The following is a 17807-nucleotide window of genomic DNA, read 5'->3' as shown; positions in this document are numbered from 1 at the left end:
TTGTATACACTTCGACAATATATTGCTGAATTTAGATTGACAGCAAGAGCCAGAGCAATCACATTGAGAGCGAAAGAGAAAGAGAGAACGAGTGACTTTAAAAGGGTTTCAAAATTGTGGATAAATCAATATTTATACATATACATATACAAGTAAAATAGCATGCAATAGTTAAGAAAAAATATAAGTAGATCTAGAGTAAGTCACATTGTCAGCTCTAACAATATATATACATATATATGTACATATGTATATATGAACATATTCGTACATAGAACTGTACCTAATTGGGCTTTTGTCGGAGACAAACGAGTTCGAGGAGAGATACATATGTGCATGCATGTGCAAACATATGCATACATACATACATACATATATACATATACATATGTGCCTATGCAATTATTTTGTAACATAGCATGGCCATAAAACCTAGTTATTTGAATGCCAAATTTGCATATATGGATTAATAATATAAATACATATTTTTTATTTTATTTTTAAATTTACATTTAATTTCTATTTTTTACTTTCTGTATCTTGTTTTTGTGTTGACTGACTTTAGTTGACATTAAATAAATAAAGAAATAATACATACAAACATCTCAAAGCATTACATACATAAAAAAAAATACACACACATACATACATATGTATTCAAGTACATATATGTACATGCCAATCTCTTTAATTTCCCTGCAAAGAGCAAACTTCTGCACTGAATCATTTTATTTATTCGCCTTACGATGACGTATTAAGTTTCTGTTTCCAAATTCAAATGGATGTATCTTCGCCAATAATTGTCAGAAGTTAGAATTTCTTTCAACATTATGAAGCCCTTTTTATATATTTTGATTCTGCATCAAAAGCTGAAAATTTGTACTTGTTGATTTTCTTCTTATTATGAAGAACCAGACTGCTTTCAGCTGATAGTTGATAGAGAGTATGAATGAAGAGCAGGAACAAAAGTTAGAAAGCGAGAGAACGGGAGAGCAAACTAAATGAGATCAGCTGTGAAAAGTAAAAGAACAGTGAAGCTACACTGTACAAAAACCTTATCACACATATGTTTGTCGAATATATATTGAAATGAAAAAATCCAAAAAAAAAACAGTATGTACTAATGTTTGTACTATTTCAAACAGATGCTTCGAAACACATCCAGATATGTTTGTATATAAGTCAATTTCTAATTCTACCATGTTCGTTCTGTTTGCATTGTTATTTTCAGTTATAGAATAAAAAGAGAGCGACGAGAGAGTGCGAGAGCAATGACTAAAAGCATGCACACACACACATAGATAGGCATGCATATGGACGTGACAGGCCAGCCAAGAAACTAGACAAGGTTAACAAGCACGCAAGCGAAAGAGAGAAAAACGCCAAAGAGAGAGAGAGCATGAATCAACAGCGTTAAAAGAGCGCAAAGTAATGCTCAATTGAGTAATGCCGATCGCCGCAGCCAGTTCAGTCACAATTTACAAGCGCTAGCGTTTGGTCGTTGGCAGATTTTGTTTTGCTGGTTGTCGTTTCGCTCCGTTTTTGAGTTTCTGTTGAGGAAAATACTTTTTGTTTTTGTTTGTTGAACTTGTGTATAAAATATTTCTGTTGATGACGCCTAACAACATTAATATGTATAATATTTGCGGCTAGCGAAGCATTAAGCAAAATAAGATTTCGACTCTGGTAAAATTTTTACGTATGCCCATTGTGAATGTATGCGTAGTAGAAAGTGGCAACGGATCGGATCGTGGCCGGACTCCAACGATTTGTCGCCTTTAATTGAACCAGCGGAAGTGCAAATCAAAAAAACAAAAACCCTACAACATCGAATTTTATCAACTCCCAGCCCCAGAGCCCAAACCCAACAACACATCCCAAACCACACACAAACACACACACAAAGTAAAAAATCCAAAACAAAAGACAAATTCTCGACAAAAGATTCAGTTGCGTTTGACGTAAAGCTCCACCTCCATCTCCACCACCTTCATCTTCATCTCATCGTGCCCAGCACAGCTGCTATCATGTGGCATTTGGTTGTGTGTCTACTTGTGGCTGCCACAATCGGTACCCAGGCCCCCTCAGCCACCGCGTGGCCGCTTAACGATAATGCCGATCCGAAGCCGGAGAGCATCTGCACACATTGCTATTGTAATCGACTGACGGTGATCTGTGATTTTGCGCATAATAAAACGGTAAGTATCTTGGAATCAAATTAAAAATCATTTAATGTTCTTAAGTTGTCATCTGACGCAGGCTTAAGTTGCCACATTTGCCACAGATTTCAGATTCAGAGAACATTCACTTTTCTCTCTCTCTCTCTTTAAAATAAAGAACAGATAACAATATTTCTTTTGTGGCACACGTTGTATTGTGGCAGAGTTAAGCACATGCATAATATTTGATCAGAAATGTGTCTTGCTGCTGTTAATTTGACCCTTGCACCTACGATTTAACTGCTCTCGTCTAACTGTGCTCAACAACAACTCATTCGAATCGAGTCGGAATGATTCGAAAATAATTAAAAAAAATTTGCAAATGTGCCATTTTTCTTTCTTGGAGGCCATATTCAATTTTTGCGCTATTTATAAATACCTCCATGTGTGTGTGTGTGTGTGTGTGTGTGTGTGTGTGTGTGTGTGTGTGTGTGCGTGTGTGTGTGTAGGTATGCATATGTGTGTGCAGCTAATAAGAGATACGAGTTAGGATCTCGTTCACTTAACTGATATATTAATTGACTCCAAAGTCTGGAGGCACATACGAGACAGAGACAGAGACGCAGATAAATCATATAGATAGAGATAGAGACTGAGATACAGATACAGATAGATATAGATATAAAGATATAGAGACAGAGATAGATATAGATATAGAAACATAAGCGAAATGCTCTCAATTTATTGCGGCAAAAAAGAAAGAAAAAGAAAATCTGCAGGCTACAAAACCCTTTGATGAACTACAATTTAACAACAAATTCGAGAGAAAAAATTGCTCTTTGCAGAATGCCAAAAACAATTATTGAAAAAAAAAAAACAAACAACAAATAACTCTTAATAAAAATAGTTCATATTACTAATTCTATGCACTTTTCATACAAACCAAAGAAAAAAATATGATTTAACAATAATTCAATGATCATAATCATAATGAGTGTAAAAGTGGTTATCAAAATAGAAAAATACGAAGCAGTCAAGATTCCATAAAACTTGTTTATATATTGTATGTGTCTTTCACCGGTTGTTGTTCTTTTCTTTCCAAATTCCAAAAATGTATCAGGCAGCTAATACGCAGATAACATGTGCAAGTGTGTGCGTGTGTATATGGGTAATTAATGTACTTATGAGTACGCAATTCGTCATTGAATCAAAAGGTAAACAAAACGCGCAGCTGAGGCGCCAATTTGCAACAACAGAAACAGCAGCAGCAGCAACGCGAAATGAACCAGCTCATGAGCCACCGACCCGTTCAACTGGTTATGCTAATGAATCAGGTGTACTATATACACATGTGTGTGTGTGTCGAGTGTGTGTGTGTGTGTGTCGAGTGTGTGTGTGTGTGTGTCGAGTGTTTAGTTTTAAATTCGGCTGGCGCTCAAAAGAAGTTCTTATTGCTTTTTTTGCTGTTGCTGTTGATGTTGCTGTTGTTGTTTCCGCACGCATTTTGCTGATAACTGTCACTGTTACTGCGTTACTGCATTTAACTACATATATATTTAACTAAACGCACAGTGTCTAAGCCTATGGGCGTTCGACCGGATGTGGGCGTGCCGGCAGCAGCAGCAGCCAATTGTAATTTGCTGTCGCTGTCGCTCTCGCTGAGATGACGTGACAAGTGTGATTATGTTTGTTCTTAATAGTTGTTGTTGTTGTTGTAGCTCGAACACAACAATAAAAGCTGTAAGTTGTGTGTGTGTGTTGCTACAGTAAAGACATTTTTCAGCTATCTATAAGATGCCGACACACACACACACACACAAAACAAGAGCAACACCCACGCTCTGACCAAAGCACCCTCTCTCCCCCCCCCCCTTCGGCCCCCTTCCACTCACCCCCTCACTTTGCGGGCAATGTGCGAAGTTGACGAATCAAGTAAAAATGCGACTGCGATCGAGTGTACTTGACTAGCAGATACCCTTTAAATATAGCATGCACTTTCGGTTGCAACTACAATATTATATGTACACAAAAATATATATATGAGAATGGAGTTTGTAAATTATAATTTAGAATTATTATAGATAGAAAAGGCTGAACATAACTCGGAGATCGAATAATTTTTAGCGAAGATTATATTACTATAATTATAAAATTCCTCGAAATGTATCAGAAAACTGTAGTTTCAAGTTTTACTGTAGAATTAAGATCATTAAGTCTATATACATATATATATATATATATATATATATATATATATATATATATATATTCAATTAAAAAAAAAACAATTTTTTCCTATAAAATTGAAAATGGCATTTTTGTCACGAGCCTGTCTTGAATGGGGAATTCCGCGAGAAGCATGCTCAATTTTAAGAGTGATAAGCACATTTAGTGGACTTTAAATTCTGTAGATGATATTTGTGGGAGAAAACTTTTAAGATTTGGCTTTCGGCAAACTTTTTTGCCAGAGAATACACCCAAATCCTAACCTGGAGTCCAAAAAGTTAATTCTTATTTTGCATATTTCAATTTGGCAGCTCACTATTTTTTTGCAAATAAGTTTTCAAAGATTTCTGCTACTGTTCAAAATGTGATTCTTTTTTCTGTCCATGTTTATTTAATAGAGCTGAAAATTTTGAAAAGTTCTGTTTCGATTTTTGTAATATCGCGAAGTTGATGAGGATACGCCTTACACACATGTGTGCAGGGTATATTGGACGGCAAATGCTGAAAATATAAAACTATAAACGATCTTTCGACATTTTCACAATTTCCAATGCAGCTCGTGTGCATTCCTCGACGAGATATAAACATGCAACACACTCAAACATACTCAACAATAGATTAAGCGAACCAAAAAGGGAACGAGAATGACAACGAGAGAGAGAGAGAGACACAGAAAACGCGTGTGTGTGTGTGTGTGTGTATGTGTTTGTTTGTTTTAGAAATGACTATTTAAATACCATTCAAATGGCTACTAAAACTACTTAAGCCGAATGCGAATGGAAATGGGAATTTCGAATTGGGTATGAGTGATACTAAAATCCATCAAGTGGCAAACGAGTCTCCCTTCCTCTCTCTCTCTCTCTCTCTCTCTCTCTCTCTCTCTCTCTTTCTCTCTCTCTCTCTCTCTCTCTCTCTCTCTCTCTCTCTCTCTCTCTCTCTCTCTGTCTTTCTCGCTCACACACAATATGCAACAACACGGCAGGAGGTGCAACAAAATGTGAGTGGCCACAATGGTTTATAAGTGGGTCTCCAGATGTTTCATTTGGATCGATATCATCGATCGATATACAGTATACAATATATACGTACTTATCGCATAGTTAAAGATACTTTTATTTGTATATTCGAAAGCCATTTTCTTCAACACTGGCAAAGGAACAAATGTGTAAACAAATCTGTACATAAAATACTTGACTTGTATAACACATTTTATTTATTATCTGTTCAGTCAGATCGACGAGGATATGCGCATAATAAAATCAAAGTTTATTAAAACATAATTCTGGATAAGTTTCCATTAATTAAACAACTCTTTGTTTTCCGGCCATTTGTGCGTCATCTGAGAAACTATTTTCGATTGATCTGAATACCATTTGAATTATGTAGTTGTTGTTGCAGTCTTTTTTCATGTCTGCTTATATTTGTGTAGACTCTGAGTAAGTGTTCAATATTCTGCACATTAGATACCCTGTACGAGTCAGTGAATTTGTCATCTCCGCATTTACCAGCTGGCCTTTGTCTAGGATTACATATATATTTGCACTTCATTGCCACTGCAGAAGCGAAATGAGCTAGCAAATTCCAAACTAGAAATTCTTATCAACAACTCGATATCATAACCTTTTCGATTGCGGATTAATGAGTAATCCTTATCTAATTACTGAGTTGTATACAAAATATGCAAGACGACAGTCAGAAAGAAAGATAGAGAAACAGAGAGAGAGAGAGAGGTAGTGGAGAAATTGATAGACAGATAGATAGAAAGAGAGAGTTAGATTGAAATATTGGAAAACTACAAACTGTTTGCTGGACATTGCAATATGTCTGTGTCCGTGTGTGTGTCTGTGTGTGTGTGTGTGTGTGTGTGTGTGTGTGTGTGTGTGTGTGTGTGTGTGTGTGTGTGTGTGTGTCTGTGTGTCTGTGTGTGTGTGTCTGTGTGTGTGTGTGTGTGTGTGTGTGTGTGTGTGTGTGTGTGTGTGTGTGTGTGTGTGTGTGTGTGTGTGTGTGTGTGTGTGTGTGTGTGTGTGTGTGTGTGTGTGTGTGTGTGTGTGTGTGTGTGTGTGTGTGTGTGTCTGTGTGTGTGTGTGTGTGTGTGTGTGTGTGTGGAGACAGATACATTGTGCCAAGCGAACGCCACGTAGACTTGTAGATACAATCGTAGCTCTCAGATACGTGCACGTGAGCAGAAAAAAGGCGAGTTTCTCGCTGTTGGAAAATCCTGCCCAGCCATGCGGCTCACATATGTTTCTCTCTCTCTCTCTCTCTCTCTCTCTCTCTCTCTCTCTCTCTCTCTCTCTCTCTCTCTCTCTCTCTCTCTCTCTCTCTGTGTTTGTGTGCCCAAGATCGAAGAAAAATTACAAATAAAAATAAAAACAATAAAAAGGAAAGAGAAAAAATATTCTCACCATGTGCCGCAAAATCTTCAACGCAAATGCACATCATAATTTATTTTTAATTGGATTTCAGTTTGGCTTATTTATACATGCATGCACACATACACACACACACACACGCACACACATAAATCAGCCAAACGTCGTCTGCTATTTCCGCCTATTTCAGCACCCTCCCCCACCCGGACACCTATACACCATGCCCTTAAGTCCATCATCTCTGATTTTTCAGTTAGGCTCTCTAAAAATAAATTCGACGGCGACAAAAATGCGACGGAAAATGGGCAGCGGAATCTGGAGAAAAGTGCAGTCCGTCTTAAAAAGTATGAAAAAAGCACGCATAGAAACACAAACACAAATACAAATACACTTACAAATACACACACACACATACGTCGTAAGCACTCTAAATATAGCCAATATATATATTGTAGATATAAATCTATATAGCTATAGCTATCTATAGTTTATTATGTCGATTCGCTTCAGTTTTGGCCCCTAAAAAGTTCATAAAGTAAAACAGCTGTGTGTTGCCCTCTCTTTCTCTCGCTCTCTCTCTCTCTCTCTCTCTCTGATGCTCTCTCACTTAATTTTGTTTTTGGCATTCTATAAACTTATACGTCACGCTGAGTGGGGCCAGGCGGGGTGGAGCGAGGCAAAGTAAAGTTAAAAACAACAAAGACAACGTAATTGAGATTTCCGCTTTAGCCAGCAACAACGAACACAGATCAAGGCAAAGAAAAACAAAACAGAAAGAAACAAAAAAAAAACAAAAACTGGAGCAATTGTAAGAAATTGCGCCCAATACTTATGCATATATGTATATGGATTTGTGTGTGGGGACGAACTCGACATACATACATACTTATCAAAAGCAAAACCAATTGCAAACTTATGCACTACAACAACAACAACAGCAGCAGCAGCAGCAACAGCAGTCGAACAACAGTCAACTGACAGCAGTCAGACAGACAGCGAAGAGAGTATAGGAGACAAGAAAAGAAGAATAACAATAATAATAAACAGCAAATGTCTGAGAAAATCTGTGCAGAAAGATGTTAGGGAGCTCTCGCTCTCCTTCTCGTTCGCACTCGCGCTCTTGCGAGTGAAGAGCGAGGGAAGAGTAATAACAACAAGTGCGTCTCAAGAAATTGTTGCAGCTGGGCGTAGAGCAAACGGTAAACCATTGAACCTCAGAGATGATGCGCTACAACAAAGATGAGCGCGTGACACGAGTCAGAAGCATACACAAAGAGTGAATGCACAAGTATTAGTTATATTTCACTGTTTCAGTTGCTGCAACATACATGTATATAAGATAAGATTTAAAGAGCTTCGATATACACAATAATGTGTGTTATAAAATGTGAATGGATTCGCTATCGAGTAAATAAGATAAGCAATTATGTTTTTGGTTCACTTAATCAGCCGTTTCAAATTGCCGTTTAAAATATAAAAACAAAATAATTTGCACTTAACGGTTAAAAAGAAACTGGACAGATTGGACAGTCGATGTCAGGTGCCAGCTGCCACCTAACTCACAATAGACTTCCCCACCCCCACATACACGAATTTTTTCGAACATATTGTGAACCAAATATGGAGCGGGCGGTCGACTCACTGTTGTTGCTGATGAATTCACGACAATTATGCGGAAGCCAAGCAGACACTCAGCCCAGCACGTAGACCTGCTCTGCTCCTCCTCCAAGTGTATTTCGATAACGATAACTTTATGAAAGTACGCTCACATTGTCTCATGTATATGCAGACACACACACACACACACGCACACGCACACACACGCACACACACTTGAAAAAAAACACATGAACAGTTGCTGGGCTGCAGTTGTTGTTGTAGATTATATAATGTGCAGTAATTGCACTTGAAAGCGATGCTAAGTTGATCGCAACTGATCACGAAGTAAGCTGGCGAAAATAAAGTGATGTTTATTTTCTTTTTCACATGAGAAGTGAGAAAAAGAATGTTCCAGCAACTAGAATCGAGTTATGATTTCCAGAGAATTCTAAGCTCTTAACTACAACTGTTAGCTGACATCAATTGTGGCAACGCTTTATTTTAGCTTTGTTGTTAGCTTTAAGGCACTATTGCAAGTTAACGGTTGATCACAAATCGGAATATATACTTATTTATATAGAAACCGATAATATGATAATATCGGGTCTCAATATTTGTATTCTACACATGGAGGGCCACCATTTACGCCCGACCACAAAATACTTCTCCATTTATCCAGTGGAAAATTCAAATGATTTTTGTTTGTTTGTTGAATGTTACAAATTTTCGATTTGTTTCCATACTCGATGCAAGTTTTTTTCAGATAACGGGAAAAAGGTTTTGCCTCAGGCTGGAGATACATAAGTTTGCGACTTTTGAGCAGTACAAAAGCATGCCACACCCAAAAATGTGCACTCCCTGAAAAGCTGAACATAAATATAATAAAAAACAAAATTAAATTGAAATTGAAAATATGAATAATAATAAATAAAAGTTTAAATTATTATTATCTAATAAAAATAAAGTTTGAGAAGAATTTACTAATAAATAATACCAAAATACTCAGACCAATCTTGATGAAATTGTTTTTCTCACAATTTCTCCTAAATTTCAATATTTTGATCGTTACCAATATTCTGATCGCTGACTGTATAGCCACCACTGTAACATGGAGACTGAGGCGCACAATCAACATCAACACAAACCCCGACAAATCGACAGTAGCCAGCCCAATTGTGCTGTTGTTGTAGTTGTTGTCACCCCAGTACTTGGGAGTCAAACTATTTTCTTTTAATTTAATGAGAAAATTGCTCGCAAGCACACACACACACACACACACACATAAACCGCGACTGGGGGCTGGAGCAATGAACGTCGCGGTCAACTTGCCGTTGTCTGCAGCATTGCTGCAATTGTTGCTGCTTCTGCTGCTGTTGGTGTTGTTGTTGTTGTTTGTATTGTTGTTTGTATTGTTGTTATTGCTGCTGCAGTTGCTCTTGTCGCGACAACAGACATTTAAAAATAATACCAAGTGCCGGGCACAGAAATGTAAGTCAAGCGTCACAGCAACAACAGATCAGCACACACACACACACACACATAGAAGCAACTACAAGCCAAAAGAAGGGAAACAAAAGAAAACCAATGACAAACCTTAAATACCCTTTCCAATGCATCAAGGCCGTCTGTCAATTGATTTCATCTATAATCTTCAACTTGCGTCAATTGTATATAATAATCTATATAATATATTGTTACCAAAAGACAAGGCACTCTTATAAATACCATATACAATGGAGAATATGGCCTTGAACACGATGGGATATTTCCGCAAACCCATCGACAAACTGAAACAAAAAATGTTCTTCAGGAGAACAGTATTTTGCGGCAAACTGTTTTTGTTATTACCATGAAAAAAGGAAATAATATTTTTATTGAAATTAAGCTGGGTGTTAATCAGCGCTAATGGAACAATATTTTTGTTGGCGCTACGAATTAGTAATGGTCAAAAATATTATATGGTTTGACTTAAATTATTATTTTCTTACAAATTTTTGAGTTTTTCGAATGAAACCGGTGCAATTAATTTTCCCAACAAACTATATACTTGTCTGTGCAGTCATCGTCTAGAGTCTGGACATAAATACAAGTGGCAGAAAGTACTAATATAAAACAAGTAAGAGAACGATTTATCCTGAATGCAGCTGTTAAATATATTTGTTTACTCGTATATTGTTTTATTGGCAACTTTCTCTTTAACAAAAAAAAAAAACGAATGCAGCGCATATTTTTATTCCCAAGCCCGAACTGAGCTTAACTGGCTGGCGACAAATGCATGCATCTACATACATATATGTATATATCTCAGCAGAATACACACAAAGACATATTGACGATCGCGTCGATATTTTTGGCATACAGATCAATATTATAATATATTTCCGACCATAACTTGTGTGTTTCTTATACGATCCTGATGAAATTTAAGCAGTTGATCAATAATATTTATTTTAAAATAATTATGTATTAATTAGAAGATTCTCCCTTATAATTGTAACATTTATTGCTATCGGAAATGTAAATGTATCGATAAACGAGAAACGGCGGCAGTTATCGATCAAATAAAGCAAACTTGATCTGCGCTGGGTGTACGAGCACCTATTCTAAAACTTTTGAAATCTCTAGCTCTTGTATCTGATATCCGGGTGTTCATAGAGACAGGCGGACATGGCTATAGCGACTTGACTCGGATCAAGAACATATATACTTTATGCAGCAGAGATGCTACCTTCTGTTTGTTACATACATTTGCACAAAACCATTATACCCATTTTACATATTTTTAATGGGTAACATGAAGACCCGTTCTAGTTAGTGTATCTCATTTGACGACGATGGCGTTGGTATCCGGACAGACGCACCCCTAGCTCCTAGTCTCAAGTCCATAGTGCCATAACCCCCTGTCACATCCCGTCCCGTTCCGTTCCTTTGATTGCCTGGTTTTTGCTGACTCAACTGACTCAAAGATTGTATTCTCTCTCTTCTCTTCACAGCTGTCGCCCATATGGAACAGCACGTACTCTGTTCCGACGAATATCACCGGCATGGAAGTGCAGCTGACGGAGCGCACACAATTTCAACTGCACGGCGGGGTCTTTCGCAAGAACCGTGTCAATCGGTTTGTGATAAAGGGACCAATCGTATCTGAGGGCAACGATCAGGTGGAGCTGGTGCAAAACGCATTTAGCGGCAATCACGCCGGCTATCCGGATATACAGATAATCGGCACGAGCATTGTATTTATACGCAAAAACGCATTCTCAGGTGAGTTTGGCTTTTATTTTTGGAGCTAAGCAAATATTATTTAACATGACAAAATAGTCTAAAAAAAAAAGAAAAGAAAAAATAACTTAAATTTCAAAACATGCTAATAAAATTGAAAGCTAACGTTAGAAAAGCTTTAAGAGCACATTAAAGCTCCAGCGAACTGAATTGTATTGACTGACCACTGATCACTACTGACAAAGTAAGTCCAAAATGTGAATAAATAATTGTGTGTGCTTTTGCCGGGAGACTCTAATTGAATCCACTAAACTTAATTAATCATAATTGAAGCATTTAAGTGCAGACCACAGCAATCAGTTTACATAAATCAACTTGTACTAAATGAATTTAACTTCTTAGGTGGCGAAATCAAGCTGCGTGTGAAGGACTGCGATTCGCTGGTATTGTTCTCCGAAGCATTCACCAACATGAACATGTCCTGCAGTTTTACGAACATTCGCCGACTAGAGATCAATGAGAAGGTCTTCAATCCCAGCACAAATAGCAGTGTCAATGCCCGTGTAAACGTGAGTATTCCATATGGAGCTATCTATTCGAACTGTAAATATTAACACACATATATATACACACACACACTCACTCACTCGTATAGCTGCATATTGAACATTCGAGCATCGATCGAATCAATCGATTCAATGTGTCAATGCACAAGATTGTGTTCGTCAATTGCACCATTGGCAGCGTTCAGAAAGAGGCCTTCGATGTGACCAACATCAATCAGCTGTGCTTTGAGAATTGCCGCATCAAGAAGGTTGAGGCAAGAGCCTTCACCAACAAACTGTTCAGCGAACACGTCTCCATCACAGGTACCCAAATTGGCACCATCGATAGCGAGGCCATCATGGGCAGCGGCATTTCCAAGCTAACGCTCCGAGAGAATACGTAAGTAAACAGCTCCCAATCAAAATAAAAAGAAAATAAACCACAAGAAAAGATAATAAAATTACGGTAGATATAGGGTATATTTGGGGACGGTGCACGTGTACTTACCAATTTTTGCAAGGAAGTTTCGTAACGTTAGATATAGTCTATTTTCGATGGGGCTGAAAAATTGTCTATATTTGGGTTAAGTTCCCAGTAGGCCACCCACCAAGTTCGGTAACTTTAGCTCAACATTTACGGAAGACATAGTCTGGATATTTATATGTTGATCTTTGAAGATATGCGTTTTTATTGATTTACCCTTTTAGATATCTTGATTTTGGCGATTATGGGCTGTGGGTGTGGCAGATGTAGATCTTTGTAGGGGCATTGCCAACAATCCATCAGCGAAATTTGGTGACTCTAATTTTAAAACTTGGTAGATATATTATTTCAATTTGCAGTTATCGACTTTATCGATAATAAAATAATACTATCTAAATTCTAATTGAAACTGTTGAATTTCGTCGTTTTTAGCATTGACACAATCAAGGAGAATGCGATTCAGGTGCACAGCGTGGATGTAATCATCGAAGGGAATCGGATTAAGAACCCGGGCAAGAACTGGCTGCACGTGAGCAATGGCGACCAGATTACGATCAAGAATAATTGGTTCAGCATCTTTGTGCCGATTAATCTGAATCAGGATCAGTCGAAGCGATCGAATTGCAACTTTACCAACAATTGGCTGGGCGATCTGCAGCCGGGTAGCCTCAACTTCAGCATCTGTGTGGTGAGTGCGATCACCGTGGATCGGGTGTGTCGATGTGATGATGAGCGTGAGTGGCTGCCCACAATTACCGATCACGATCTCCGCTCGGAGCTGTACTGTATGCTGGGTGAGCGGATCGATCGATGCTTTAATGCGAGCAAGGTGCATATGCAACGATATGCGAACGAGGCATGTGCCAAGAATCGCAACACGTTGCGCTGCGTCGATGGCAGCACCTTGGAGCGGTACAACGATGGCTTCTACACCAAACAGGAGCGCGAAGAGCAACAGAGGGGCACCACAACGTGGAGTGTGATTGTCTATGGATTCGTTTTTATGGCTTTCATCATTTTGCTCAGTGCCGGTATTGTGTGGATTCGTTTCAAATGCTGTGGACGTCACAATCCGGATCATTATTGTCAGCCATCGCAGGATGACTGTTATACACTGCGTCAGGCTGTTAACGAAATGACCGATACACCCAATCAGCGCCTAATCAAGAAGCTGGTCAGCAAACTGACCAGCGGCAAACTGAAACGCCAGCAATGCCGTGACATCATCTGCGATCTATTGTCGTGCAATGAGCTGCCGGAGAAAGTGAAGAATTTGATTGCCCGGCATCTACAGGAGGCGCACGCCAAATGTGTGCCCCAACCGTCAATCGCTGTTGCGGCCGATGATGCGCAGGGCCCAAATGATGGCTTTTATGCCAGTGCGCCCACCGATCACATCTATTCAGTGCCATTGCTCCCAAGTCAATATGCAAGGCCATCCGATACACAGGATCCTTCGGCAATGCCCGTTTATTCGGAGCCCATCAACTCAGCCAGTAAGTTTCCGGTGCCGGGCTCCGGTTACTTTCAAATTTTTTGCACAACTACAAAAAAATGACAGACGACTCTTGGCTCTTGTTTTCATTTTTTTTTATTATAATTATTTATTTTTATTTATTTGTCCGTTTTTCTACCACTTTTCTATTGGCTGTGAGCGCATATTTTGTATGATTATTTCTATTAACTATGTATTTTGTAGTAGTATGCTCAAAATAATACGCAGAAAGCAGATCGAATTGTAAGACGATTCACAAGCACACACACACCTATATATATATAGTTCCTGTTGTAACAAATGTATGTATTTTAAACATATGCATATATATATATATATATGTATTTAGATATGTATATATTTGCATAAGCACTGACGTAACGAAATGATGCAAAGAGCACAATCAGTTGGCTACTGTTGCTAACTTGATCCAAACTAACACACACTCGACACACACACACAGAGAGACAATATACACAGGTAATAAAGGCAAGCCACATTTATATTTATGGAACGCATTAACCCAAAAAAGGTATACAAATTGAAAAGTATCTCCAGACTTGTAGTTAATATTGGTGACAGTTCTCTTCTCTCTTATCTTATCTCTCTCACTGTCTCTCTCTATCGCTTACTTCTCCTCTGTCTCTCTCCCTGCTTTCTCGGTCGATGATCTTGTCTAGTGTGTCCTTGGTGCTAGTTTTCTGTTAATATAGCAATCGATACTTTCTCTCTCCATCTACCTCTATCTCTAGATTTTTCTCTCTCTCTCCCCCCCTCTCTCTCTCTCTCTCCCTCGCTCTCTCTAACTCTCCCCCCCTCTCTCTCTCTCCCTCGCTCTCTCTAACTCTCCCTCTCTCTCTAACTCTAACTCTCCCTCTCTGTCTCTCTCTCCATTGCTCTCTCTAACTCAACTTCTCTCTCTTTCTCCCTCGCTCTCTCTAACTCTGCCTCTCTTTCTCTCTTTGTTTACAGATGCGGATGATATGCCACCGGCATATGAGTATATGCCACAGTATGCCACACCACTGCGCCACCCCCCGCCACCATCCACACAGCAACAACTGCCGTCCACAAGAGTCGCCGCCGGTCGGGACTGCCAGGAGCAACAAGAACAACAGCAACAGCCACAGCGCGGAAGCAATGTGAGCTATGCGACGCCCGTTTGGCGGCAAACGCCGAATGCCACGCCCATTAGTAAAGCGACAACGATGGCGCCCGACTTGCCGCAGAGGCATGTGCGCGATTTGCGTCAGGATCTCGAGGCGATGCCACAAATTCATCCCAATCAGTTAAACTCGTTACGCAATCAAAATCAGTTGCATTCCCCCTTTCCCAGCAACCTGCGGGGGCCGCCGCCGCCCAGCAAGACGAACATGAATCACAGCAAACGCAGTTTCGAGTATTTGGATGGGGTAGACACAATGTCGGCGATGGAACTAATGGATATGCGGGGTGCGGCCGCATTACCACCGGATTCGGGCTCCGATCATTCCGGCGGCAGCGATGAGACTGTTAAAATTGAAGATATCGAATATGCCGATGGAGATGCCTAAAACTATGCAACACGGCAAGGCGGCCGAATAAAATCATGTGATACACACACACACACACACATACAAACCAACACACACACAAACCAACACACACAAACCAACACACACACACACACACAACCCAACACACATACAAACCAACACACACACAAACCAACACACACACACACAAACACACACACACAAACCAACACACACACACACACAAACCAACACACACACAAACCAATACACACACAACACACACATGTACATATTATAAGACTAGCTCAAAATCATTTATCCCGGCTTTGTAACGGAAGTTACATTCAAAGCCGGTTGAGCCCATCTAGTTTTCAATTAAGTTTTTATAAATAAAAAAATATATATATATATATATACCTATAAATATAGGAAATCCAATATCTCTGGCTATTAACTCCGTGAATGCAAACCTTTAAAATGTTGTCCAATCTGGGAATTGAGATTACTGAATTGATTGTAATATCGTATTAGGAGATTATTATTTACATAGAAAAAGCACGAAAGCAGAATTATCCTTGGCAGAATTTAGAAATATTATTTTGTTTTTGTACGTTTGGAAATATTTACTCCCAGCCGATCTGTACTAATTTTAAGGCACCTGATAATATCGTCTTGACTCATATTGTTCATTTCTCAACTTAGTCGATCCGATCAAATTGAAAATAATTTTGTTGCATGCACAGGCAAACAAAAGTCGCTTCGCGTGTGGCATACTTTTTAATGAGATATTTTTTGTTTTGTTTTTTTTTTTTTTGTCGAAATGCAACAAGTCTGCTGAATTCCGTTGAGCATTTTCCGTTGGCCAATTTGTGGCTGAGCACCCCCGCGCCGGCTAGTTGTGGGGTTATATGATTACTTCTATATGTAATGTATATGTTTGTATATATGGATATGGATATATATACTTATATATGTATTTAGTAAAATGAAATGTTGAATAACTTGATTTGCAAGCGCATTCGGCTTGTTGTTGTTTTCATCTTTGTTTTGAATTTGAATATTTGTTTATATGGCCAGTGAGAATTTAGTATTTGCAACTCAGTAAAAATCTGTTTTTTTTCTCTTTTTTCACTTCAATCATACTGAATAAAAGATTTATGTGATTGTGTACCCATATCTGTTATTCCATATTTGTAGCTCTCATTTCTCACATCTTATTTAACAAATAATCAAGAATTTGATTTGCAAATATTAAGCAAAATTCTTAATTATCTAGAATTGGTTATAACTTAACAAATGAAGTGCATTTTGGTGCAGTTGATTGCAGCAATTTGTTAACATAATGCGACTCTTAATCCTGTCTATTATTTTCTGTCACTGTTGCTGCACATAAACCTTAACAGCCGTAACCCTGTTAAGCTAATTGGGTGCAGTTAACAGCTGCTAGTAAGGAGTTAATTAAAATCAACGTATTGTTGAGTCTATGTTTTACTTATCTTTCAATACGTTTCAATACAGTAGACAGTTGTTTGTTGAACTTTTTAATTTATTTTTCTTTTTTGTTTTGGCAGATTCACTTAAGCTGTGCCATTCATGCTAGCAGTGCAGCCATCCCTAAAACGTCCTCTGACAGTTAACCATTAAAGAATTTGCATTTTATGTTAAGTTCAGTTAACATACAGTGAACATACATATATTATGTATGTGCACAATATATGTATTCTGTTAAGCTTAGCGGTAGTTTTGCTTTGTCTTTGACAGCGTGTCGTATTTGACCACAGCCGCTGGCAGTTAGTCAGCAAGTGATGGATCTCAACAAGTTGTCTAAGTGGCCGCTTGGCCCCAAGGCAGATAAACTTGGGTTTTTTTTTTGCGGGGGCACACGTTACACACTTGCAACAACAACAACAACAACATGCAGCAACAGCAACTGGCAGCAAGTGTCAAGCGATGCGTGTCCGTCTGGCTGTCGCTGGCGTATTCAATTAAACGCGGCGCGAGCAATCAAAGCAACAGGCAGGCAGGCTGGCAGGCAACAAGACCACCGTGCTGGATTGGGGCACACAAAACAGACACAGACACACACACACACACACATAGCAACCCAACAAGCAGAAGAAAACAAATAAACACACAAACGACAAAAGGCAAACAAAACGCAAAACATTCTTAAAGCTTACAAAAGCTG

The 17807-nt window shown here is 38.8% G+C and overlaps 2 protein-coding genes across 2 annotated transcripts in view; one reads left to right on the top strand and one right to left on the bottom strand.

Annotated features, from left to right (window-relative positions):
* Positions 1 to 17807, bottom strand: part of LOC6565248 (E3 ubiquitin-protein ligase highwire) — a 53999-nt gene that overhangs the window by 14568 nt on the left and 21624 nt on the right.
* Positions 1603 to 15746, top strand: LOC122322819. The gene is made up of 6 exons (XM_043215934.1): positions 1603 to 2198; positions 11350 to 11620; positions 11981 to 12147; positions 12234 to 12523; positions 13040 to 14103; positions 15075 to 15746. The coding sequence occupies exons 1-6, from the start codon at positions 1719 to 1721 to the stop codon at positions 15653 to 15655; spliced, it is 2853 nt and encodes a 950-aa protein (XP_043071869.1). The 5' UTR covers positions 1603 to 1718; the 3' UTR covers positions 15656 to 15746.

The sequence above is a fragment of the Drosophila grimshawi genome, unplaced genomic scaffold, assembly GCF_018153295.1.
Source record: "Drosophila grimshawi isolate 15287-2541.00 unplaced genomic scaffold, ASM1815329v1 contig_848, whole genome shotgun sequence".
In the NCBI taxonomy this organism is placed as follows: Eukaryota; Metazoa; Arthropoda; class Insecta; order Diptera; family Drosophilidae; genus Drosophila; species Drosophila grimshawi.
The sequence above is the reverse complement of the archived record's forward strand: the minus strand, read 5'-3'. Positions and strand labels throughout refer to the sequence as shown.

Coding starts and splice junctions, on each gene's coding strand:
- LOC122322819 (XM_043215934.1), top strand. CDS start 1,719: ATGCGTAGTAGAAAGTGGCAACGGATCGGATCGTGGCCGGACTCCAAC. Junction 2,199..11,349: donor ATTTTGCGCATAATAAAACG/GTAAGTATCTTG, acceptor TTCTCTTCACAG/CTGTCGCCCATATGGAACAG. Junction 12,148..12,233: donor GTGTCAATGCCCGTGTAAAC/GTGAGTATTCCA, acceptor TCACTCGTATAG/CTGCATATTGAACATTCGAG.